Source organism: Malaclemys terrapin, chromosome 4 (genome assembly GCF_027887155.1).
Source record: "Malaclemys terrapin pileata isolate rMalTer1 chromosome 4, rMalTer1.hap1, whole genome shotgun sequence".
NCBI lineage: Eukaryota > Metazoa > Chordata > Testudines > Emydidae > Malaclemys > Malaclemys terrapin.
Genome location: NC_071508.1, coordinates 139,457,344 through 139,482,287, shown reverse-complemented (window position 1 = coordinate 139,482,287; position 24,944 = coordinate 139,457,344). Strand labels below are relative to the sequence as shown.

General features: G+C 44.7%; 1 protein-coding gene across 1 annotated transcript; it reads left to right on the top strand.

Annotated features, from left to right (window-relative positions):
- Positions 1–1,551: 1,551 nt before the first annotated feature.
- On the top strand, positions 1,552–21,630 carry SNAPC1 (small nuclear RNA activating complex polypeptide 1). The gene is made up of 10 exons (XM_054028504.1): positions 1,552–1,758; positions 5,089–5,248; positions 8,748–8,888; positions 9,487–9,591; positions 10,618–10,776; positions 13,505–13,579; positions 14,920–14,982; positions 16,655–16,799; positions 19,688–19,762; positions 21,040–21,630. Exons 1-10 carry the CDS (start codon positions 1,577–1,579, stop codon positions 21,072–21,074), a joined length of 1,140 nt encoding a protein of 379 aa, XP_053884479.1. The 5' UTR covers positions 1,552–1,576; the 3' UTR covers positions 21,075–21,630.
- Positions 21,631–24,944: the final 3,314 nt, after the last annotated feature.

Here is a 24,944-nt window from a genome sequence, read left to right as displayed (position 1 = left end):
TCCAGTGTTGAGGCATATGATATGTATTTCCTAATAATTATACATAGAATAAGTTTTGCTGAAAGGATCCGCTAAATAGCTAAAAGTATGATCAGTTAAGAGTAAGTCAGCATAAAAGCTGGCAACCTTTGGCACAGATAGAAGTGGTCCCTGAACTTTGGGGAACCAAAGGGAGGAACTACACACAACACTGAATAGGTTTATCCGGCGTCTGCAACTGGTTGGTAACCGCAGGGTATACCACAACCTGGAAGTCACCAAGAGAGCCTAGGTTGGCAGTTTTTGGAGTGAGACAATCCTTATTAATACGTAGAGAGCAAGTGTCATAATCCACTGACCTATAGCATAAGGGAACCCATCAATTTATTAGGGTACGAAAATAAGATTTGGGTATAGTAGGTTGGGCCTGAATTACATAGCATCAGAATCCTATAAAATACCTATAAGGATATCTTAGGGAGCTTTCTCTTTTCTTTGTTCTCCTATATTCTATAGACTATCTTTTTATCTACCTATCATTCTATCTTCTATCACGCTATCAGCTCAGCTTGTGTAGTATAGTATAACTACTCAACATTCCTAACAATTGGGGAAGCCAGAACCATTGTGTTATTGGGCATGCCAGGAGTAAGGCTGGTCGTTCACTTCCTATTACCGGATCCTCAAAGAAGGGTGTATGTTAGCTTGGGGTACTTATAATAGGAATGTTATCACCAGGAGTTCTGGAATTCTTTTACTGTTTTGCAGTCATAAGTTTCATAGCATTTATTATTCTTTTGTTAATCTCAATAAAGCTTTTATCAATTTGGTACTGTCCTCAGCGTAAGTGGTTTTGCCAAGCACCCCGAGAGTCCTCTCCCGATATAGAACTCTCTGAGTTCTTGGACCCTGTAGTCTGAATTGGACAAGAACCTATACATCTGCTGGTCGGATGTGATCAGTGGCAAGCCAGAACAACTAACTCATAAAATTCAGGTCAACTGTGCCCCGCCATAGGGTGAGGTGCAGGGCCTGGCCATTAAAGCAGGGCTCCTGCCTAGGCAGGGTTCTTAGGCCCCATGTGGGCTGTGTGGCAGGTGGCTGCGTTACATGGCCCCCGCACTGGCCAGCTGCTAGTGTGTGGGTGCTGCCACTTTGTTTTGTTTGTTCATGGGGGGGGGGAGGGCTCACTCAGCCCATCCCCCACATTACTGCCATCACTGAGGTGGGGGCAAGTTCCCCCAACCACCCTCACTGGACTGACCAGGTGGAGGCTCCCCTCACTCAGCCCTGGCCCCGCCCTCACTGGAAGGGCAGGAGAAACCGTCCCCTCCCCCACAAGGCGGCTAGAGAAGCTCAAGGACAGTCGATGAAAGTTGAACATGCGCGCGTGCGCCCTGGTTGAAGGAGGGGCAGGGGGCGCGGGTGTGTAGAGGGGGTTGATGGGTCAGAAGTGTCGGAAATTCACGCAGGCGCGGTGAAGCGAGGCGGGGGGGGGGACTGAGTAGGCGCATGCGCAGTGGGTGCTGCTGGTGCCGCTGCTTGAGGGAGCGAGCTATAGCGTTAGGCACTGTGGCTGGCGCCGCGCGCATGCGCAATGAGTGCTGTGGTCTCGCTCTGCCTAGGCCTGGCTGGGGAAGCGGGCGGCGGGATGAGCTGGGTCTCGGGGCTGCAGACGGATTGCGAGGCGCTGCTGAGCAGCTTCCAGGAGACGGATAATGTCCGCTTCGAGGTGTTCTCCGGCCTGTGGCGGGAGCGCCGCTTCCACACCATCTTCCAGTGAGACACCCGGCAGCCTCCCTCCTCCGCCCCGTGAGCGCCGGGATCCGGCATCGTCCCCGCGCTGCTCGGGCGAGACCCGGCACCCCCCCCGCACCCCTCCCCCCCCGTGAGAGACCCCGCACCCCCCCGCACTCCTCCCCCCCCGTGAGAGACCCGGCACCCCCCCGCACTCCTCCCCCCCCGTGAGAGACCCGGCAACCCCCCCCGCACCCCACCCCCCCCGTGAGAGACCCGGCACCCCCCCCCGCACCCCTCCCCCCCGTGAGAGACCCCGCACCCCCCCGCACCCCTCCCCCCCCCGTGAGAGACCCCGCACCCCCCCGCACCCCTCCCCCCCCGTGAGAGACCCGGCACCCCCCCGCACCCCTCCCCCCCCGTGAGAGACCCCGCACCCCCCCGCACTCCTCCCCCCCCGTGAGAGACCCGGCACCCCCCCGCACTCCTCCCCCCCCGTGAGAGACCCGGCACCCCCCGCACCCCTCCCCTGCCGTGAGAGACCCCGCACCCCCCCGCACTCCTCCCCCCCCGTGAGAGACCCGGCACCCCCCGCACCCCTCCCCCCCCGTGAGAGACCCCGCACCCCCCCGCACTCCTCCCCCCCCGTGAGAGACCCGGCACCCCCCCGCACCCCTCCCCCCCCGTGAGAGACCCCGCACCCCCCCGCACTCCTCCCCCCCCGTGAGAGACCCCGCACCCCCCCGCACCCCTCCCCCCCCCGTGAGAGACCCCGCACCCCCCCGCACTCCTCCCCCCCCGTGAGAGACCCGGCACCCCCCCGCACCCCTCCCCCCCCGCGAGAGACCCGGCACCCCCCCGCACCCCTCCCCCCCCTGTGAGAGATCCGGCACCCCCCCCCGCACCCCTCCCCCCCGCGAGAGACCCGGCACCCCCCCCCGCACCCCTCCCCCCCCGCGAGAGACCCGGCACCCCCCCCCGCACCCCTCCCCCCCCGCGAGAGACCCGGCAACCCCCCCCGCACCCCTCCCCCCCCCGCGAGAGACCCGGCAACCCCCCCCGCACCCCTCCCCCCCCGCGAGAGACCCGGCAACCCCCCCCGCACCCCTCCCCTGCCGTGAGAGACCCGGCACCCCCCCCGCACCCCTCCCCTGCCGTGAGAGACCCGGCACCCCCCCGCACCCCTCCCCCCCCGTGAGAGACCCGGCACCCCCCCGCACCCCTCCCCTGCCGTGAGAGACCCGGCACCCCCCCGCACCCCTCCCCTGCCGTGAGAGACCCGGCACCCCCCCGCACCCCTCCCCTGCCGTGAGAGACCCGGCACCCCCCCGCACCCCTCCCCTGCCGTGAGAGACCCGGCACCCCCCCGCACCCCTCCCCTGCCGTGAGAGACCCGGCACCCCCCCGCACCCCTCCCCTGCCGTGAGAGACCCGGCACCCCCCCGCACCCCTTCCCCCCTCAATGAGAGACCCGGCACCCCCCCTCACCCCTCCCGTGAGAGACCCGGCACCCTCTCGCACCCTTCACCCCCCAATGAGAGACCCGGCACTCCCCCTCACCCCCCTCTCGTGAGAGACCGGGCACCCCCCCGCACCCCTCACCCCTCTGAGAGAGACCCTTCGCCTGCCGTGAGAGACTGGGCACACCTTCCCCCCCATGAGAGACCCGCTTGCACCCCCTGAACTCCTCTCGCTCCTGTGAGAGACCGAGCATCCTTCCCGCACCCCTTGACCTTCCGTGAGAAATCCGGCACCTCCACATAAACCCCCCTCCCTCCCGTGAGAGACCCAGTATCCCCCTCTCTGTGTGCTGGGATCATAACAGTCAATCTAAATGTAAAAAAACAACAAGGAGTCTGGTGGCACCTTAAAGACTAACAGATTTATTTTTTATTTCGGCATAAGCTTTCGTGGGTAAAAAACCCACTTCTTCAGATGCATGGACTCCCTGTTGTTTTTGTGAATACAGACTAACAGGGCTACCCCGTGATACTTGACACCAATCTGAATGTAGCATCATTCAAAATCATATTGTTAGCTCTAGCTGTGCTCTAATATGTTCCCACTATGGACAGTTCTTGTCAGTTACTCCTCCTCTGCAGCCAGTGTACCAAGCTCTGCACTTTGAGAGTCTAGTATCAGAGGGGTAACTGTGTTAGTCTGTATCCACAAAAACAATGAGGAGTCCGGTGGCACCTTAAAGACTAACAGATTTATTTGGGCATAAGCTTTTGTGGGTAAAAACCCATTTTTTCAGATTTATGGAGTGAAAATTACAGATGTAGGCATAAATATACTGACACATGAAGAGAAGTAAAGAACTGGTGTTGACAGGGCCAATTCTATCAGGTTGGATGTTGTCCACTCCCAATAATTGATGAGGAGGTGTCAATACCAAGAGAGGGATAATTGTTTTTGTAGTGAGCTAGCCACTCCCAGTCACTATTCAAGCCCAAATTAATGGTGTTAAATTTGCAAATGAATTGTAGCTCTGCAGTTTCTCTTTGAAGTCTGTTTTTGAAGTTTTTTGGTGAAGTATAGCTACTTTTAAATCTGTTATAGAATGTCCAGGGAGATTGAAGTGTTCTCCTACTGGCTTTTGTATTTTACCGTTCCTGCTGTCTGATTTGTGTCCATTTATTCTTTTACGTAGAGACTGTCCGGTTTGGCCAATGTACATGGCAGAGGGACATTGCTTGCACATTATGGTATATATCATATTAGTAGATGTGCAGGTGAATGACCCCTGATGGTGTGGCTCATGTAGTTGGGGCTGGATTTTTCAGAGTCTGTAACTTTAAGAAAAATAAGAATATAAAGCAAACTTAAAAGAGGGAGAAAGTGAAACCTCAAAAGCTTTAATTCTTGTAAGGTATACTGAAATTATGAATGTAGTGTTTGTATTTCATGTGGCTCATGCAGTACTGAGCCCATGCGCTTTGGCTGTACTCTAAGCATACTATTTCAATTCCTAAATGTAGAAATAGATTAGAAAATGCAGTAATGAAACAGTTGGTCCCTTTTTAGTAAGGAAAAACATGAATATAAAAGTATCTAGCAATGTTAAGTCTGACTAACACCAAAAGCAAGGACATTCAGGACTGAGGAGTTTGATTGTAGCCTCATCATATGGGGTTTCTGAGAACAAAATTAGATCATTGCATCCTTCAGAACATAGATCTTCTGTTTAATGTAAGGAATGACAGAATGGCAAGAGATAAAATTTAAGAGATTTAACCCTGATTATCCTTGAAGAGTTGTCAGTTATAATCAGACCTTAGTCTAACCTAAGTTTTAAATGTATTAATGGGTTTTAAAAACTGTACTTAGATAAAAAGCAAATAATGATATATTTTTTGTTTGTTTGTTTAGTGGTCAAACAAGGCCTTTAGAGAAGAATAAGTTTACACAGAAGGCGTTGGATCTGGCATGGCGATACTTCTTGCCTCCTTATACTTTCCAGATTCGTGTTGGTGCTCTGTATCTTCTGTATGGATTGTATAGTACGCAACTCTGTAAGCCAAAACAAAAGGTAAGTCTTTTTGAGGATTCATTCTCAAAAGAATATCAGACTTTTATGATTGTATTAAGATTTCTTGTATGTTTTACCACCACAACTTGAAGAGATTTTTTCTTCTTTTTTATGAATAAAAACATGAGTATTCTGGAAGAAATGGGCCCTCTAAGAAAACTACCCTTTTTGAACATCATTAAAGTCTGGCTAAATTAACTAAAGCCCCTGTATTTTTCAGAACTTAAAATATCATTTGCCTGTGCCTATAGGAAACTCTCCTTTAAAAAAAAAAAAAATTAAAGTTTCTAGGCTTCTAAATGTGAGCTGAGAGTAAACTGATCAGCAGTCTTTCCCTAGTGCTGTTGGTGCTTATGTTTTTCCCAACATGTAGCAATGTGAAAACTGACCAAAGTTTCATCAGTTTTCGTTTGTTACTCTTCAGAACCATATATACAGCAGAGACCCGCTCGCACCCCATGAACTCCTCTCGCTCCTGTGAGAGACCGAGCATCCTTCCCGCACCCGTTGACCCCCCGTGAAAAATCCGGCATCTCCACATAAACCCCCCTCCCTCCCGTGAGAGACCCAGCATCCCCTCTCTCTGTGCTGGGATCATGAAAGGTATAAGCAATATAAATACACGTTCTCAAGTTATTCCTTAGAAAGGGGGACCTAAAAAGAGATGTTGGGGGAGGTGTAGAGTAGATGCATCCTTTTTGCACCATCAAGAGCTGAGGGGTAAAGTAGCAGGAACCATCTTCACAGCCAGGATCCTCCGGGTAGGAGAGGAAAACAAGAGGAAAATGTTTTCTCTCCCTCTCAGGGTAGAGGGAAGACTTTACAGCTTTCATACACCTAGCTGGAGTTCTTGAGCAGGTTAAAGTAATGGCACTTAAGTAAGAATCCTTACACTGTTCTCTTTACAGCTTTGAGGAGTGTATGAATTAACTTCTCACCTTGGCAGATCAGAACACAAGGGGGGGAGGCATCTTTGACATTAGTCTTTAACTAGTACGTTTATTCCCTGACATTTAAGTGTCCGTAAAATTTCCAAGTGCTGTGTTGAAAAGTAGTGCATATGTGGGCTGAGAGGCAGGGACTGGTGAGATAAATTGAAATAGTGTGGAAAAATCAGAACGGTTTTGGAGAAAAAACAAAATGTAAAGGTGGTGTTGGAAATGCAGTGTAAGGAAAGGTATAATTAGACTACTTATGAGTAAAAATATGTGCATATGTAAGTCTTTGCAAGTTTTGGGCCCAAAGTTGCACTTCACTGGTTGAAATAAATTACTAATGCTGTTACAGTGCATTCTTTAACTTCAGACAAGTCAGGTAATTCAATTGAGATAACTGGTGAAACCTGTTAATAACTTTACAGGTATTTAAAACTCAAATGGCTGCCACCATCATAAGTTTTAGCAGTGATCTAAGAAGTTGCAATCAACTGGAGAAAGTGGAAAGTTGACAGAATAGATAGGGAGGGAAAGGTACTTCAGTAAAATATCATTGCAGTATTGATAAAACTACAACTTTACAACGGAATTTTTAAAAAAAACTATGAACTTGAGTCTGCACTCTCGTAGCTAAACATAGTGTTTCAGCCACCTACGAATCTAAGACTTTTGCTCTTTGAGAGAAGTGTTGCTTGCCCCTATTTAGAGAGATGCCAATCCTCCCTAATTTTCAATAATCCTCCCAGTTTTTACATTTTAATTATGAATTCAGGTCTTAAATCTATGCTTTTGCATCAGTCACTGCCAGTTGGGTCCGATGAACACAGCAAATAGCGCCGTGGCTGTGCAGGGCTTTCTTCACTGCCTCTGGCATGTGTGCAGATTGTGCAGTGAAAGTCTGATAGGAGAAAGCCGTGAAAATTTTAAATGGCGTTTGGTGCGCCTGATTTGCTGCTCAAGCCACAGGCTAGGGTGGGGAACCAAGTGCCCCAATACCATTCCAAACTCCTAGATTGCCTCCTGTCAGACCCTTACAGTTCAGGCAGTAGGGGAGGAGGAGGAGAGAGGGAACACAATAGAGGAGGAGGATCATCCTGGGAATAAGGTCCAGGCCAAGGAATGGCCAAGGTAGTTAAGAGCCCTAAGTGGCATAGGAGGTCTGCTTTCCTAGGGCCAATCCTCCCCTTTTCCCTGTTGGGGAAGATGGGGTGGGCAAGGTCCCACTTGATCATAGACAGGGAGGAGAGTTCTTTGTTTCTCTGGGGAGAGAGGTGGGGAGGAGGAGAGGTTCTGGTTTCACCCGGGGGAGATGTCATGGCTATGCGAAGGCATGGAGCCCTGTACATGTGCGCATGGTCTCTGGCCCCCTGCCTAGGAAAATTTTGGGGCAAGGATCCATGATTTTTGTTTTTGTTTTTGCCATGATCCACTTGCCCCAAAGTTCACCAGCTGCCATTGTCGATCAAAATGGCTAATATGGGTGATCAAAATAGCCAAATATACCAAAAAATTGAAAATGGTTTCAGAAGTTCAAAATAGACCATAAAAATGAATGCAAAGAAATTTAAACTGTCATAAAAGGGTGAAAATTATGCATACTATGAACTTCCCCATGGACATATCCATCGCAGATAGTGATCTAAAGTGCACCTCAAGCGTTCAAGGTGCTACCCCATACCTAGGGCCCTACCAAATTCACGGCCATGAAAAGTGCGTCATGGACTGTGAAATCTGGTCTCTTGTGTGCCTTTGCCCTATACTATACAGATTTCACGGGGGAGCTCAGTGTTTCTCAGATTGGGGTTCTGACCCAAAAGGGAGTTGTGACGGTCACACAGTTATTTTAGGGAGTCATGGTGTGGCCACCCTTACTTCTGTGCTGACTTCAGAACTGGGTGACATACCGTACCACGCTTCCCTTACTTCTGCGCTGCTGCTGGCGATGGCTCTCCCTTCAGAGCTGGGCTCCCAGCCAGCAGCCGCTGCTCTCCAGCTGCTCAACTCTGAGCAGCTGGAGCGCAGAAGTAAGAGTAGCGGTACCACAACCCCTCCTACAATAACCTTACAATTACAACACCGTGAAATTTTAGATTTAAATACCAGTAATCATGAAAATGTACAATTTTAAAAATCCTATGACTGTGAAATTGACCAAAATGGACCGTGAATTTGGTAGGACGCTACCCATACCTCCTGTCTGTATTTGGCTTTGCACCTTTGGTACTTGTCACTGGTCCAAGTAACCTTTCTAATTCCTCCTTAACTTTTTTTATATAAACATCCCTAAAAGTCAGAGCAAGATTGGCATCTTTGTATTCATTGTCAAAACAGATGGTTAAACCTAGAATAGTAAACACAGCAATTACATGAATTACTTGTTACTATTAGAATCTGTTACTGCATCTTTTCGGTAGTTTTGAGGTCACTTCTGTCATCTATACCCTATACAGGCCTGTCTCTAGTTTGTAGCATGCTATGACTTTACTCCACTGGTCAGCTAAAATCTCTAATCACTGTTCAAGGAAATGTATATCAGTAAAATAGATTCTTCTTTTCTATTGCAGATCAGAATTGCACTCAAGGAGTGGCTTGAAGTTCAGAGATTTCAACAGGATCTGATAAATGCCCAGCATTATGATGCAGCGTATATATTTAGGAAGCTGAGACTAGACAAAGCATTTCACTTTACAGCAATGCCCAAACTAGTGAGTTATTGCACAAAGAACTTACTTCCTTTAGAAAATCCCTGTCTATCTTCTAATTGTTGTACAATGTTTAGTTAAAAATAAGAAATGGAGAGAGTTGAGCAGCACCAGTACGCTTGGTTTGCAGTTACTTTTTTACAATACCCAAAAGTGCAGTAGGCACTTTACATAACTAACTCAGATAGAGGCTATTTAATTTAAAATGTAGTTATGATGGATTCATATTGCATCTAATGTTCTGCTTTAAAAAACTAGCAAATTATTTGAAAAAATATTGCTTTGGCAGCTTTATGATTTATCATGGCTTTTAATCTGCAGAAATTAACATTGTTTTTCTGAGTTTTTGGTGGTGGCTTGAATTTCTGATAACAGTGAAGAACATCTCTTTTTAAAAACAAATGTTTCACAAAAGCTATTAAATCATTGCTGTGAGACTAAATGCTTGAAAATAAATCTATACAGCTGAACGTTGGGATCACCTTGTTTTCTAGATCCATGCCTTTCAGCATCTTTCAGTTTTTGACTGTCAAGTGAGAATTTTCATAGTTATAAACATTTCTTTTACCGTGTATTTTGAAATATACCCATCTTTATACAGCTGTCCTTCAGAACTAAGAAAAAGATGCGGGGAACTGAACTTAAAGAGGAATTTAAGGAGCTAAGTAACCGAGTAAGCAGGCTCATCACTAATGATGTGTTGGAGGTACAGTAACTTTTATGCTACAAAATAATTATTATTGTCAAATATAATTTCTCTAATTGCATAATTTGGTCCTCATAAAAGTTCTGTTACAGAAATGAGGACAGTTATGTGTACTAACAGTTTTACCGTCCGTTCTGAAACACTGCATCTATTTTCACGGAAGGACTACGATATTTGTATAATACCGAAAGTGTGCAAAGTGCTTCACAGACATGTTAAGAAGACTATTCCCTTCCAATCCAAATAGGCAGCTCTCAGACAAGGGGTGGTGGAAGTACACTGCAAAAGACAGTATTTTAATTTAAATGTTGACATTTGTGTTTGCCCTGATTCAGCAATTGACTGCATACAAGTGGGCGTGTTGATGTACCAGCATACAATCAGCTGCAGGATTGGGCCCTTACTTTTTTCCCCTTCTTTTTACCCTTGCCTATTTTCCCATTTTAAATCGTGGTCATTTTACTGCTCTCCCTTTGTTTAGTATAGTGTTACCTGTACAAACTCTGGCACTGGAAGCCGGATAGAGTTTTTCTTCTATTACATGTCTAGTCATGTCGACCAACCGTCTGGTTCATGATGTCTCTTCCAGTTGGTTCTAGCAGCTTAGACTTGTACACGGGGAAGACCTGCCCCCATCTCACATTCTCCACTGCCACTGAAACATTAACTAACAATGAATTGGGGGGAAACTTTAAAATGCCTCAAACGGTTGAGGATTGAAATCTCTGCCTGAAAATAATTACTTGGTACCACTGAGGTTTCTTACTGAGTTTCCTTCTTAGTGCACAGTCTGTCTTCCTCTGCTTCTCCCCTAAGCTGGTGAGACCATGATACTAGATTTTAATACACTCTTGTGACTTGCTACTACTGACAGTGATCAGCTCATTTTAACAACCTCCTTTTTAAAACAGTTGCTAGTTCAATATACTGTGATTTAAAAAAAATTATATGCACAATGTCCATATTTAATCAGGAGTGTATATCCTTTATTTGTTGCTACATCTTTTTTAACATTTTTCACTTCAGGAAATGATGAATGTTCATGACCACTATCAGAAAATGAAGTGTTTGATCTCCACTGACAAATCCCAGCCGGACAAGGCTTTGAGCTTGATAAAGGATGAATTTGTAATTAATATTAAGAATACGATTTTGGAATATCAGCAATGGCAACAGGACAAAATGGTAGGCTATAGTCTCTATTGTGCTGTGGCAGTGCAGGTCATCATGAGTGTGCAGAATGTATTAAATGTGTGAAGACCTCTGAATATATTTTTCAAATGATAAATGAAAGCTTTGTCTTAAAAGATTTATAATGAGTGAAACACCAGATACATAATGTGTACACATTGCCTCTATGGAAGTCTGAAGGATTAGTGGTGCATGAAAGCAAAAGTGGATGGGAATCTGGGAGGCAGTGACCATGAGATGATCGAGTTCAGGATCCTGACACAAGGAAGAAAGGAGAGCAGCAGAATACGGACCCTGGACTTCAGAAAAGCAGACTTTGACTCCCTCAGGGAACAGATAGGCAGGATCCCCTGGGAGAATAACATGAAGGGCAAAGGGGTCCAGGAGAGCTGGCTGTATTTTAAAGAATCCTTATTGCGGTTGCAGGAACAAACCATCCCGATGTGTAGAAAGAATAGTAAATATGGCAGGCGACCAGCTTGGCTAAACAATGAAATCCTTGCTGATCTTAAACGCAAAAAAGAAGCTTACAAGAAGTGGAAGATTGGACAAATGACCAGGGAGGGTATAAAAATATTGCTCAGGCATGCAGGAGTGAAATCAGGAAGGCCAAATCACACTTGGAGTTGCAGCTAGCAAGAGATGTTAAGAGTAACAAGAAGGGTTTCTTCGGGTATGTTAGCAACAAGAAGAAAGTCAAGGAAAGTGTGGGCCCCTTACTGAATGAGGGAGGCAACCTAGTGACAGAGGACGTGGAAAAAGCTAATGTACTCAATGATTTTTTTGCCTCTGTCTTCACGAACAAGGTCAGCTCCCAGACTGCTGCACTGGGCAGCACTGTATGGGGAGAAGGTGACCAGCCCTCTGTGGAGAAAGAAGTGATTTGGGACTATTTAGAAAAACTGGACGTGCACAAGTCCATGGGGCCGGATGCGCTGCATCCGAGGGTGCTTTGGAGTTGGCGGATGAGATTGCAGAGCCATTGGCCATTATTTTTGAAAACTCATGGTGATTGGGGGAGGTCCTGAATGACTGGAAAAAGGCTAATGTAGTGCCCATCTTTAAAAAAGGGAAGGAGGAGGATCCGGGGAACTACAGGCCAGTCAGCCTCACCTCAGTCCCTGGAAAAATCATGGAGCAGGTCCTCAAGAAATCAATTATGAAACACTTAGAGGAGAGGAAAGTGATCAGGAACAGTCAGCATGGATTCACCAAGGGAAAGTTGTGCCTGACTAACCTAATTGCCTTCTATGATGAGATAACTGGCTCTGTGGATGAGGGGAAAGCAGTGGATGTGTTATTCCTTGACTTTAGCAAAGCTTTTGATATGGTCTCCCACAGTATTCTTGCCACCAAGTTAAAGAAGTATGGGTTGGATGAATGGACTATCAGGTGGATAGAAAGCTGGCTAGATCGTTGGGCTCAACGGGTAGTGATCAATGGCTCCATGTCTAGTTGGCAGCCGGTTTCAAGCGGAGTGCCCCAAGGGTCGGTCCTGGGTCTGGTTTTGTTTAATATCTTTATTAATGATCTGGAGGATGGTGTGGACTGCACTCTCAGCAAGTTTGCAGATAATACTAAACTGGGAGGCGTGGTAGATACACTAGAGGGTAGGGATCGGATACAGAGGGACCTAGACAAATTAGAGGATTGGGCCAAAAAAAACCTGATGAGGTTCAACAAGGACATGTGCAGAGTCCTGCACTTAGGACGGAAGAATCCCATGCACTGCTATAGACTAGGGACCGAATGGCTAGGTAGCAGTTCTGCAGAAAAGGACCTAGGGGTCACAGTGGATGAGAAGCTGGATATGAGTCAGCAGTGTGCTCTTGTTGCCAAGAAGGCTAATGACATTTTGGGCTGTATAAGTAGGGGCATTGCCAGCAGATCGAGGAATGTGATTGTTTCCCTTTATTCGACATTGGTGAGGCCTCATCTGGAGTACTGTGTCCAGTTTTGGGCCCCACACTACAAGAAGGATGTGGAAAAATTGGAAAGTCCTGCGGAGGGCAACAAAAATGATTAGGGGTCTGGAGCACATGACTTATGAGGAGAGGCTGAAGGAACTGGGATTGTTTAGTCTCCAGAAGAGAAGAATGAGGGGGGATTTGATAGCCGCCTTCAGCTACCTGAAGAGCGGTTCCAAAGAGGATGGAGCTCGACTGTTCTCAGTGGTGGCAGATGACAGAACAAGAAGCAATGGTCTCAAATTGGAGTGGGGGAGGTCTAAGTTGGATATTAGGAAACACTATTTCACTAGGAGGGTGGTGAAGCACTGGAATGCGTTACCTAGGGAGGTGGTGGAGTCTCCTTCCTTGGAGGTTTTTAAGGCCTGGCTTGACAAAGCCCTGGCTGGGATGATTTAGTTGGGGATTGGCCCTGATTTGAGCTGGGGGTTGGACTAGATGACCTCTTGAGGTGCCTTCCAGCCCTGATATTCTATGATTCTATGAATGCATAGATCCCTACTTAAAGCAATCTTGTAATGTAAATGTTAAATGTGCTACGCACACTTACTTTGAAGTCACGCAAGGGCCATGATACTAGTAATTAAAATATTAGACTGAGGTAGAAGGGAATGTGGTTACTTTCCTAAAATAAATTGATCTTTTAAAGTTTTAAATGTTGTCAAATAGAAACTGATATACCTGAAAATGTGCATAGTAAAGTTGACTTGTTCAAGTCCTGAATGAGTTTTAAATATATATCTATACTTTTTCAGAAATCCTCCTCAAAGGCTAAAGATAGTGAAGAAATGACTGACAAAAAGGAAGGAGGGACTTCTCAAGACTCAGAAGTAAGAAAAGTTTACTGTGTAATATCTTAATGTTATTGGACAACCTAATCAGCAGTCAGAGCATGTCAATCTGTGATCAAGTCAGGAAGCTAAGCAGTGGTCAGGTCAAGCCTGGCCAGTACTAAAATCGGAGACCTTCAAATTCCAGAGTTCTGGAGGAAATAGTGTTGCTGTTCTTTAGCAAGTATGTTGTTCTCTGTCAGTGGTGGACATAGGTCACAACTTGAGAGGTCCTGAACACTTTTCATGAAGAATGCCATGGCCATTCTCCACATAAGAAGGAGTTTGATCCCTACTATCCTGGCCAAATTCCTTTGTGGTTCTCCTGTAGTTTCAACTGAATGCTATATTCAATTTTTACAATAAACTGTTTCATAGTGCTGCTTTTTGTTTCAATAACTGCTGGGTTGAATCCCAGAAAAAGTTACCTTTCATAGAAAGGTAACTATTTGCGTGTATGATTTTCTGCACTGTGGAAACCTAGGAAAACCAAAGTCACAGTTGCTTTACTTTGGAAATCTGATACTTTGTTTTACTGAAATAAGGACTTTTTTAGCAGCAGTTATTTTACACACTTAGCTCTCTACAAATGACACAGTTTGCAAGATGTATCTTCTACAATGACTCTTAAGCAGTTGTTTCTTAATTTAATATTGCCCTTTCACTGAATGTTATATCAGGTAATATGGAAACTGCCTCCTTTGTACACTTTTATATTCCATCAAGTTGCATACTGTAAATATTGAGATTTATTCTCTTCCCCCATGCCCAACTCCACTATAGAGACATAGCGAGTGAATCTTATAAACAGGTTGTACATTCACAGAAGGGATCGCTGACTCATTTATCTTCATTCTCCAGTTGTTTTAAGATGCTAGTTTCTTTGAGCAAAGTGAGGCTGAATTGCATTTTATTTCTGTTTTTCATAATTGATCATAAGGAAGAACTAGATCAATGGACAGCTAAGACATAGCAGCAAAGCTCTGTGGCCCTTGATCAAACGCTTGAAAAATACTAAGTCAAAGTATTTTTGTATGAATGCAAGCAGACCTATAAAGCCCACAGTTGGCATGGTTCAGAGGATAGGACAAGGGTGTGGGAGACAGGAGATCTGGGGTCTTTGACATGTGGTGACCCCTTGGGCATGTGTTGCTAGCTGTACTTAGTTTCCTTATATATAAGACAGGGATGTTGATTCCCCAGTTTAATAAAGCACTTTGAGATCTGGGTGAAAAGCTCTGTGATTGCAAATAAAAATGAGCTTGGAAGAAAATTAAGGGGATATGCTGGAAGCTAACTTTTAGCTGGCTTTTTCTGACCTTTTTCTTGTTTCTTTACAGGGTTCTGAAAGAGCAAGTGCACTGGCTAAAATCAAATACAAGTCCTATAATGCAGTTGCTGAGGTAAGTCAACAAATAGGTATATTTGTTAGGGAATTGTTAGTCATTAACTTTCCAAAAACACTTGCATTGACTTAAATTGTAATATGGTCAGAAAAGTGATTTATCAAAATGGCACCATCTGCTTCAAGCCCTGCTCTCATTGGGCATTCGGTCTTACCCACCTTATTGGCCACAAAAACAAGTTTTTACTACTCCTATTAGCTTTGCAGAAGCAATACAGGTGTTCAGAGAGTGAGATGGATTCTAGTCTGGCACGTGACACAACTATTAGTAAAATTCCTTATGTCAGGCCTTCATTTAATATCTGTGCACACCCCTTTTTTCAGTGGAGTTACACAAGGTAACTGAGAACAGAATTTTGTACACACTTTTTCAGAAAGCTGCCATGACTTTCCAACCCCAGGGCGAACCGTCTATGCTGGCAGTTAAAAACAAAGCAAAAAACCTCCCATACTTTCACCTGTCAAATGAAATGAGGTAAAATTTTCAAAAGTGACTTTAGAATTTAGGCTGCTAAATGCTTTTAACTTTCAAAGTCTTGGGAGTTTTAAAAAGTGAATGGGACTTAAGCTCTGAAGTCACTTTTTGAAAATGGGACCTAGTCTTTTAAGTCACTTAAGTACTTTTGAAAATGTTATTCTAGATCTGATTAGTCATTGAACCAATGAACATGAAATCCCCTGATCTCCATTGGATTGGTTTTTATAGTAGACCCACTCTTAAACATTTTTCTCTCCTAATTTGGGGAATGTGGATGCACATATTTATATTGTGATTTTAGTAGTGTTTTGAATATACAGTAGTAAAACTTTGAAGGTATAGTGATGTTGCTTTCCCAGGCAACTAAAAGAAAAATGGAGTCCAAAACTGGATAGTAAAACCCCTGTTCGGTCTTGGTAGTCTGTCTTTGTTACACAAGAAATGTTCTTAACATTTGCTACTTATTGCTTAAAAATAACTATAAAAATATCAAGGCTGATATAGCACCAGGAAGGTCTTTGTGTTCTTGAAAATAAGTCTCACAATGTGTTCGTTATTTGAATGTCATATAAGCACTGTTAGTCTGAAATGGTAACACTTTAGGAGGTGGGATTTTCAAAAGTGCCTAAAAGAGTTGGGTGCCCAGTCCTTAACTACTATGGATACTTACTGTCGTTATTGTCTTGTCTGTTTAAACCAGGGGTTCTCTCCCATCCCTCTCCCCCACTATAAAAATTCCATGGCACACCTGTGCCACAACTGTTTTTCAGTAGATTAATAGCTAGGGCTGGCTTTAGGAGGTAGCAAGCAGAGCAGTTGCCTAGGGCCCCATGCCAAAGGGGGCTCCACGAAGCTAAGTTGTTTGGGCTTTGGCTTCAGCCCAGGGAGGAGGGGCTTGGGCTTCACCTTTCTGCCCTGGGCCCCAGTGAGTCTAATGCTGGCCCTCCTCTCTAGTTTATTTTGGTGGATCCCCTGAAACCTACTTGCAGCCCCCCAGAGGCTCCCAGACCCCTGGTTGAGAACTGCTGTGTTAAGTAGACTGTGATTACTGGCATAGTAGTGGTGACAGAAAGATGTCTTAACATGTCTTACACTCAGCAAGTAACTGAATCTTGTGAGGAAAGTATCACTATTGTGTGTATGTAGTAATTAGATTCCTTTCTGTTGCTTAATGGATTTGTTTGGATTTTAGGCCTCCAAATCAAGAAGGCACCGTCAAGTTAAACTAGAATCTTCTGAATCTGGGTCTGATCAGGGAAAAATGAAAACCCCCAGGTGTAAAAGAAGCAGAGAGAGGTCACAGTTGACACAGAAGAGAAACTCATTGGAAACCAAAGGTAATTCTTCATTATATTAGTGGTACTGGAGATGCTAAGGAACTCTTCTCTCCCCTCTGTCAGGCAAGGCATTTGGTTATAGTTCTTATTAGCAGATGGAGACAGGAAATAAAGCAAAGGACTTGAGATGCCACTTCCCTTTTTAAATGCACCTGACTTGTCTGATCTTGCTCAGTTGTCTTCTTTCCCTCAGCGGGTGGAAAGAGCTGTGGCTAAGCCAAAGTGAACTCTTATCTCTGCTCTTGGTAATTCTCCCACCAAACATTTCTTTATTGCCAGTAATGTAGGGTAGAAGGCTTTTTATTTTTATCTACTCTCACCAGTGTGTTAGATGGCAAAGGCAGACTACCAACTGTTGTTCTTTCTCTTCTTCTGGGCAAGGATTGGCCTTTATGAAAGTAGGAGCAGTGTTTGAATGTTGATAGCTCCTGGGGGTCTAGCCCAAAATCCAGAGAAAATAGCCTGATTTTCTGCTTTTGTTTTTATCTTCTGTTTTTGTTCCTGTTGTATTTTTGAATGAATATCCTCTGTTTAATAATTCAGTATTTATTTGCTCTTTAAGTTTATTAATGAAGATACTTAAGAAGGTTACTTAATAATACAGATGTCTTGAGTACCTCACCAGATGCGTCCCGCTCCCATCTGAAACACACTGCCATTTATTTTTGCCCCTCATTAATGGTACTTCAGTCAATTTTCAGTTCAGGTGACACTGTTGGCATCCAATGCATTTCTTTTGAAGAGGACTGGAAACATTGCTGTGACTGGTTTGATCACAGAAACCCCCTTGGGAGCTGTCACCTGATGTGCCAAGACTACCTCTGCTCCTGTTTTCCCTACCAGCTCAGGACTCCAGTACCCTGTCTTGCTGAGCCAGACACTCCCATCTGCTCCAACAAAGACCCGGGGTCTGAATTACTTGCCCCAAAGCTGCAGGTTTATCTGAAAACAGCTCACAGAAGTGTGCTTGTCTTTAGCACTCAGATGCCCAACTCCCAATGGGATCTAAACCCAAATAAATTTGTTTTACCCTGTATAAAGCCCACACTTTGCATAATTACAATAGGCCCTCAGAGTTATATTTCATATTTCTAGTTTTAGATACAAGAGTGGCACATTTATATAAATATGATGATCACACTCAGTAGATTATAAGCTTTGTAACGATACCTTACAAGAGACCTTTTGCATGAAGCATATTCCATTTACATTATATTCACTCGTTATCAAATTTTTATAAAACCACATAGACTGCAACTGTCACAATTGCATTGTTGTTGTTTTTTATTTTTTTACAACTGACTATTGTACTGTATTAATACAGCTTTGAGATTATACTATGCAGATGAAGAATGTTGCTTTCCCTTTATTTTTTAGTAGTTTGTTTAACACAGGTCAACAGTTCGTAACTCTGAGGTTCTACTGTGTTAGAGATCAGGGTGAGGTCAAGTATGGGAACCAGATTACCCCAGTTCTGCCTACTGCGGGGTTCTTACACCTTCCTCTGAAGCATCTAGTACCTGCCGCTGTAAAAGACAAGATACTGGACTAGATGGACCTAGGATCTGATCCAGTCTGGCATTGGCTTATCTTCCTACATTCCAAAAATAATTCAGTAGTTCGGTAAATTAATTCACTTAGCACCCTAAGATGTACCCTATATACTTGTTCATAAGCTGAATTTTTTTTAGTAAAAAAGGGAAGCACCAGAGACGGGGGTCGGCTTATGAACGGGTATAGAGAGGGAGAACTGGGACACAGACCCTCCCCCCAACAGAGGGAGCAAGGAGAGGCAGCAGAGCCAGAAGGGAAGAGGCGGGGGCCAGAGTCTCTCCGCTTCTGGCCATGCTGTTCACCCCCCAGCCTTCGAAGCGCTGGCAGTTCCGGGGCTGGCAGGCTGCAGCCGTGCCGCTCGGCCCCGCACCCCAGAGCACGCTGCGGCTGTGCCGCCCAGCCCGCTGGAACATGCTGCAGCTGCGATGCCAGGTCTGGCCTGCTGGAGCCAGAGACATCCTCCCCAGATAAGGTGGGAAGGGATGGGATGGGGAGAGTGGGGGGGTCCTGGGCTAGGGGTGGGGTCATGGGGGTGGTGGTCAGAAGGGTTACTCCACTGACCCCCAGCTTCTCCCCCGCAAAAAATTTCCCCACCAGTTGCTGTCCTGGCCCATCAGGGTAAGCAGCTGCGCACCGGGACACTTTGTTTACTTAGGTTTCGCTCGAGATAAACAAACCATCTCGGCCTGCCAGTGGCTTATCCTGATGGCCTGGGAGCCAAAGTTTGCTGACCCCTGAATTATAGGGTCGGCTTATGAACAGCTTATAAAAATTTTCCATTTTTACTTATCCATCTTGGGGGGGACGGCTTATAAATGAACTGGCTTATGATCGAGTATATATGGTATATCATTTGGATCAGCTCATTTTTATGTAGTCATATTTTCCAAGTATTTTCTTACATTCCTCCAAGTATATTCTAATCAGGGTTTCATTAGGTGTCCAACCTTATTTTATTAAGACAGTGTTGAAAAACTGAAGTATTCCAGTCATTTTATTTATGAATTTAATTCCTGTGCTTTTATTTGGTCTGATGGATCTGTAGCACTTTATCTGCAAAACCTCTTTATTCCCTGTAATCTCTCTGGCTAATGTTAACTAACCCTGCATTTATCTTTTCAGAGTCTTTGTTTAGTATATTTTATGTTTATATTACCAGTTATTGATCAAGAGCCAAATTAAGGTTTTGTGAAGGTGCTAAAAACTCAGTACGAACTGATGTCTGCTTTTCTAATCAAGATCAAGTAAGCAATCTGTCTGGATTGTTTGTAACTGAGAGGCAGAGACTTTAATAACTGGTGGCAATTTTCCCCTGAATATTTCTTTGTTTCAAGCTATAAAGAAGGAAGCTGTTACTCGGAATCGTAGGATGCCTGTAATCACAGAAGAAGAGAATTCCAGTGAAGAAGGTATGACTGCAATCCCAATAAATTTGAGATGTGTTTATTGTAAGCAATTACTGTCTAGTGTTTCTTTTTGCAAATATATTTGTGGTTTTCAAAGTACAGAAGGTGCAGTTAAGAGCTCTACCTACTGTATTATAACTACTGCAGTTCTGGTTTTCCAGTCTTGTCACAGCTAGACTATTTCTAAACCTGTAAGTTTATTTCCATAAAATAGCACAAGGCTTTAGCAAGCACCCTGCAAGCACATGAATAATCATTTTAAAAGTCTTGTAGTGCCATATGCATCTTTTCCCATGTTCTTAATATAGTGCAGTCAGAGCAAAGATTGCACTCCGTTAAAAGGAGGATATTTATTCTTGGCAAATGCTGTAGGTGAACTTACAATTCTTATATTTATTAAAAGGGCGAATAAAACCTCTTTCCAGTGTTCTCCCAGTTGCTAAAAAGGTGCCTTAGTTGTATGGTAGAGCAGCCTCTGGACTAACTTGCAGTGGAGGCCAAACTAGCCCTGGCTAGCCTCTGTCGGAGGTCATAAAGGGGCCATCCTACCTCAGCCAAACCAAGGACCAAGAGCCAACCCTATATATATGGAGTAAGGACTTTTTCTGCAGTATTAGAGACTGCATGGCAAGGTTGGGATGTGATTCCATTAGTAATGGAAAAGAGGGAAGAAGATTTTGATATCCTTCATCTGTTTGTGTCATGAAGGAGAACATAGCTTTTACTTGAAAATAAAAGACAACCTTTTGTCTGAAGACCTCATTAAAAATGTAATTGTAGCTAACTTTTGAGTGAATGTGTTTAGTTTATTGACTTCAAATCTAAACTGTAGTAATGCAATTAATTGCAATTCAGGTGAGTTACTAATATGCCCTTTAAATGGTCATGTGGATTAAAAGAGCCCTTGTATGTCTAAATCAGGAAGAAATGGAGGACAGCTGTTTTTGGATAATGCCAGTGGTAAACAGACTTGTTACAGATACATGTGCAATCAATTTAGACATGAAACATTTGGGATCCAGTCTTTTAAGCACTTAATGTGCGAAACTTAAATTGAGATCATTGTGGGTTCATATGCAGAGAGCTTGCAAGGTATTTATATATCTGAATAAACTTTAAAGTACAATAATGTGATCCCATAGTACTAGTTGATACTTGAAGGGGTACACTGTCTCTAATATTTTGAATAAAATTGTATACTGTAGCTTTTATTTGACTTTCTTATTTATAAAAACAGTCATCTGACAGGCTGTTGAACTTCTTGTATCTCTTCTTGTCAGATCTTCCACGTCCTAAAAGGAAAAGAACCCGTTAAGAAAGGATCAAGTTGAAGAATTTCTTATATGAATTAGACTGTTCGATTTTGTTATGGTCAAAATATAAATGTCTAAAACAACTTTGTAAATGATTTGATTTGGTCATCTCTATGCAGGCATATCAAATGAAGTCACAAAGCAAAAATTACTCCTACTAGAACTACAGGTTATGTGGAACTGTAAATAGTGACTTCAGTATATGTTGTGTAATGGTACAACCCTGGTGAAGGTAGAGTGGAATGGAAACTTTTTCTCACAAAAACTAAATTGTATATGTGTCCTTGTACCTGGAAATGGTGAGGGGCAGAGGGCTGCTTTTTTGTTTTGTCTAGCTTTTGCCATGTGAGTTGACATTTATAACTCATTCCCATTTAATACAAATAACTATCTTTTAGCAGAATCTACTAAAAGAACACTCCGAGTATGTACACTATATGGATGACTATTTTGTACGTGTGTTATCAGTACTCTTACAACCTCTGAACGTAACTGTTCATTTTGTAATGTTGGTGACCATTTAAGATTACTAAGTGCAATAAATTATTTTTTTACTAAGTTTGTATGCTCTGTTTCATTGTGCACAACGTTTATAAACGTGGCCTGCTTTTAGCTCACAGTGACATGATGTTTAGGAACTTGAACTCAGATTCAGTTGTGATAGAATCCAGTAAAAAGTTTTGTCTCATGTGATCAGTTTTAAAAGCACAATTGTAACAAATACAAACCTGTGGCATGAAAATCCACTCACCGGTAGCACCCGGGCTGTTTTTCCTCACAAAATCAGGGTGGGTGCCTAATCTGTTTCTTGTCTTTGTGACTGCACATTTAACTTCCCAGTGTTGCTCAATGCAGTGTTGTCTTTCAGAATGCAAGACCGCTGTGGTGCCTTAGCTCTTATAAGTTTCCCAGCAGCACTGTGAAATTGACAAGACTGGCCGTTTTCATTGCTGCTGTTCAGAACTAGCGCTGAGGGAGTCACTCACAAGAAACAGCCTATTTGAACTCAATCATATTTATCAATAAGAAAAAGATTGAGCAGATCGAGTCCTCAATTTTTTTATTTGATTTATAATTTCAGACTGTTTATTTCATAGATTTAACATCTGCATAACTCAGATTTTTAGAATATTTTAAGTTGTGCTTACTGGAATTGGGGTTTTCTCTTTGCAATGGTAATTGTGTTCTTTCAACACGCACACTGATTCATTCAGAAATCTCCTTTGTACTAGTAATTTGGGTTAGTCAAATGTTTGAGGAAAGCAAACACAAATGAGGCATGAACATAACTGAAAGAATTAAAAAATTTGACCAAACTCTTCTGGAAAATGTTCTGCATTATTCTTTCTGGTATCATGACCTCCTGAAATGGAAAAATAGAGGCTGGGGGAGGTGTAGAGAACTGTGCACAGTCAGGAAACAAGATGGAGTAGATCTCGATCCCCTCCTTGAAAGTCAGGAAGGTGGGAGAGCACCCCTGCTTTCCAGCAGATGTTATATGTGAAGCTGCACTCCTGACAATTAGTATCAGTCTCATCTGCTAAGGCGCTCCCTCCAGCATCCTTGTAGGAGTTGCAGCATCTGTCCCTTTCCCAGCATCCAGGGGTTGGTGCTGGGCCTGGCTTCCCACCAGTGTGATATTATTAGAGGGGAGGCAACTGGGAGATTATGCATCTTCTGCATTATCCTCTAGCTAGTGCATATCTTTTTTTCCCCCCAAGTGGAAAGAAACCTGAAAATGAACTTGACTAGGAAGAGCCTAGTTTATTTAATTGTCTGTGTTCAGAGAACTGTAGAAATTAAACAGCACAGATAGAGACAGCTTGTGCTCCAGTGGAATTACCATGGATGGGGCAGGAAATCAGACCTACATTCTGTTCCTTATTGCCCTTGATGAACGGATATGCAGCAAGTTACAACTTCTGTATCTCAGGCATTTAAAATTTATATAAAGAAGACCCAAATGTGCACTTCTAAATCTATCCTTAATTATATATTTATGAATGGTATAATGCTAGAAATGAAAATACCTGGTAAGAAACCTTAGTGTTCATTCCTCTTCAAGGCTGGAGACCAACAATTCAGAGTCTTATTGTTGCCAAACTATACATAACAAGCTGGCCTTTCTTTTAAAAAAGAGAAGGTGGTTTCTAACCAGAAGACAATGGGAAGTGAGGGCAGACAAGTTTGTCTTGGCAATTTATGTTTGAGATTCTTCATGCCAACATGTGTGCTTTTTTTTACGAGTTATAAAATACTCTTTTCTTGATATGAAAACTAAACAGCACTAAGACGGGTGCTTTAAACTCTTTAACAAAATGTATTTTTTTAAAAATATCAATTAAAGTACAGGTGCTCGTTCTGTAAAGCAAATGAAAGCATGTGAGTGGGAGGAAGAAACTAATGGTCATATCAACACAAAGGGCACGAGCTGGGAGGCAGCTAAGAATTAAGATTCACAACACTCGGCCAACATTGGAAAAAATTTCCTTTCTTAAGTTGCAGTCTGATCTGGTGAAGCACTCTCCCCTGGACATAATTAATCCACCTCGACGAGAGGCAGAAGCTATGTTGATAAAAGAGTGTAGACACCGCATTAAGTCGATGTAAGTTATGTCATTCAGGGGGTGATTTTTACACCCCTGAGCGATGTAACTTACTCATGTCAACTTAAGCAGTAGCGCAGACAAGGCCTAAATTTAATGTATTTTTATTAGAGCCGGATGAAAACCAGACATAAATAATTGTGAATATTTCATCAAAATTTTTCTCCTGTTTTTTTGGGTCAAAATTTGAAATCTGAAAATTTTCAACCACCTTTATTTTTTTAGCTGGCCGAGGGGCCATTTGTGTGGGAGGAATGACTCTATACAGGTCAGTTTCAACTCGCAGAGTTCCTCTGGAGCAAGTGGGGCAAAGATCTAGGGAAAATACCTTGCTCTACACACCTACGGAGTCCAAATATAAAAGAAGTTTCTACAAAGCTGGGGGAAGAGGATAAGGATGCTGCTTTTTAGGCTCAAATCCCTCACCCCCCCAGAGACCCCATGTCACAGGGTGGCCGACTCTTTAAGGGGCGTCAGGGCCCACTCTCCCCTCTTAAGGAGAAGGAACCAGTCTCCTGGATGGATGGCAGCTAACTGACTAATGGATCTGATCAAAGGCTACAAAGCTCAGTCTGAAGGAGAGTGCTCCTGGCCAGAGATGCTAGGCGGGCTGCTGCCTGGCTTACGTACACAGGCCTCAGACGGACGGCGGTAGGACTCCTGACCCAGGCAGAGCAGCACCCCTCCCGCTAGCACCCCTCTCCCTCAGAGCCGTCTCCCTCTAGGGCCACCCTCTTTCTAGCTGAGCGCTGATGGCCTTTTTGGGTGCAAGGCCAAACAGCCACCCCGGCAGCTGATTGTGCACAGGTGAGCAGTGGCTTCCTCCTAGAGGCCCCTCAGGGACAGCCTGGGCCCTGCTCCCCCTACCAGGAGCCTGAGCCCCCCCCCCCCCCTTCCCTCACCCGCAGGGGCTTTCCCAGAGGCCAGGAGCGGCCTGGCTAGGGGATGGGTGGGGCCCGCCCCAGCAGAGGCTCAGGCAGCAGCGGTCCCCAGCCCTGGCCCTTGTCCCCCGCTGCGCTAAACCGGCCCCTGGGCGCTGCTCGTATGGGGGGAGGTGGCCGGCGGGCCGGCCCCGATTCTGCCCAGGAGCCCCCGCGCTGGGCCATGGCTGGTGACCCCGTGCAATGGGCCGGGCGGGCGCTGCAGGGCGGCGCCGCTGGCAGGTGTGGGATGCTCGGCGTGCGCCGGCCGGCCGGGGCGGCTGCTGCGTGTGTGCGCGCCGCGCCCGGGCTGCGGCGTCTGGCCAGGCGGCGCCGGGAGCCGGCG

What these genes read in the sequence shown, in the direction of transcription:
- SNAPC1 (XM_054028504.1), top strand. Translation starts at nt 1,577, where the DNA reads ATGAGTGCTGTGGTCTCGCTCTGCCTAGGCCTGGCTGGGGAAGCGGGC. An exon ending in TTACAGCAATGCCCAAACTA is followed by an intron (nt 8,889 to 9,486) that starts GTGAGTTATTGC and finishes ATCTTTATACAG; the next exon opens with CTGTCCTTCAGAACTAAGAA. An exon ending in GGACTTCTCAAGACTCAGAA is followed by an intron (nt 13,580 to 14,919) that starts GTAAGAAAAGTT and finishes GTTTCTTTACAG; the next exon opens with GGTTCTGAAAGAGCAAGTGC.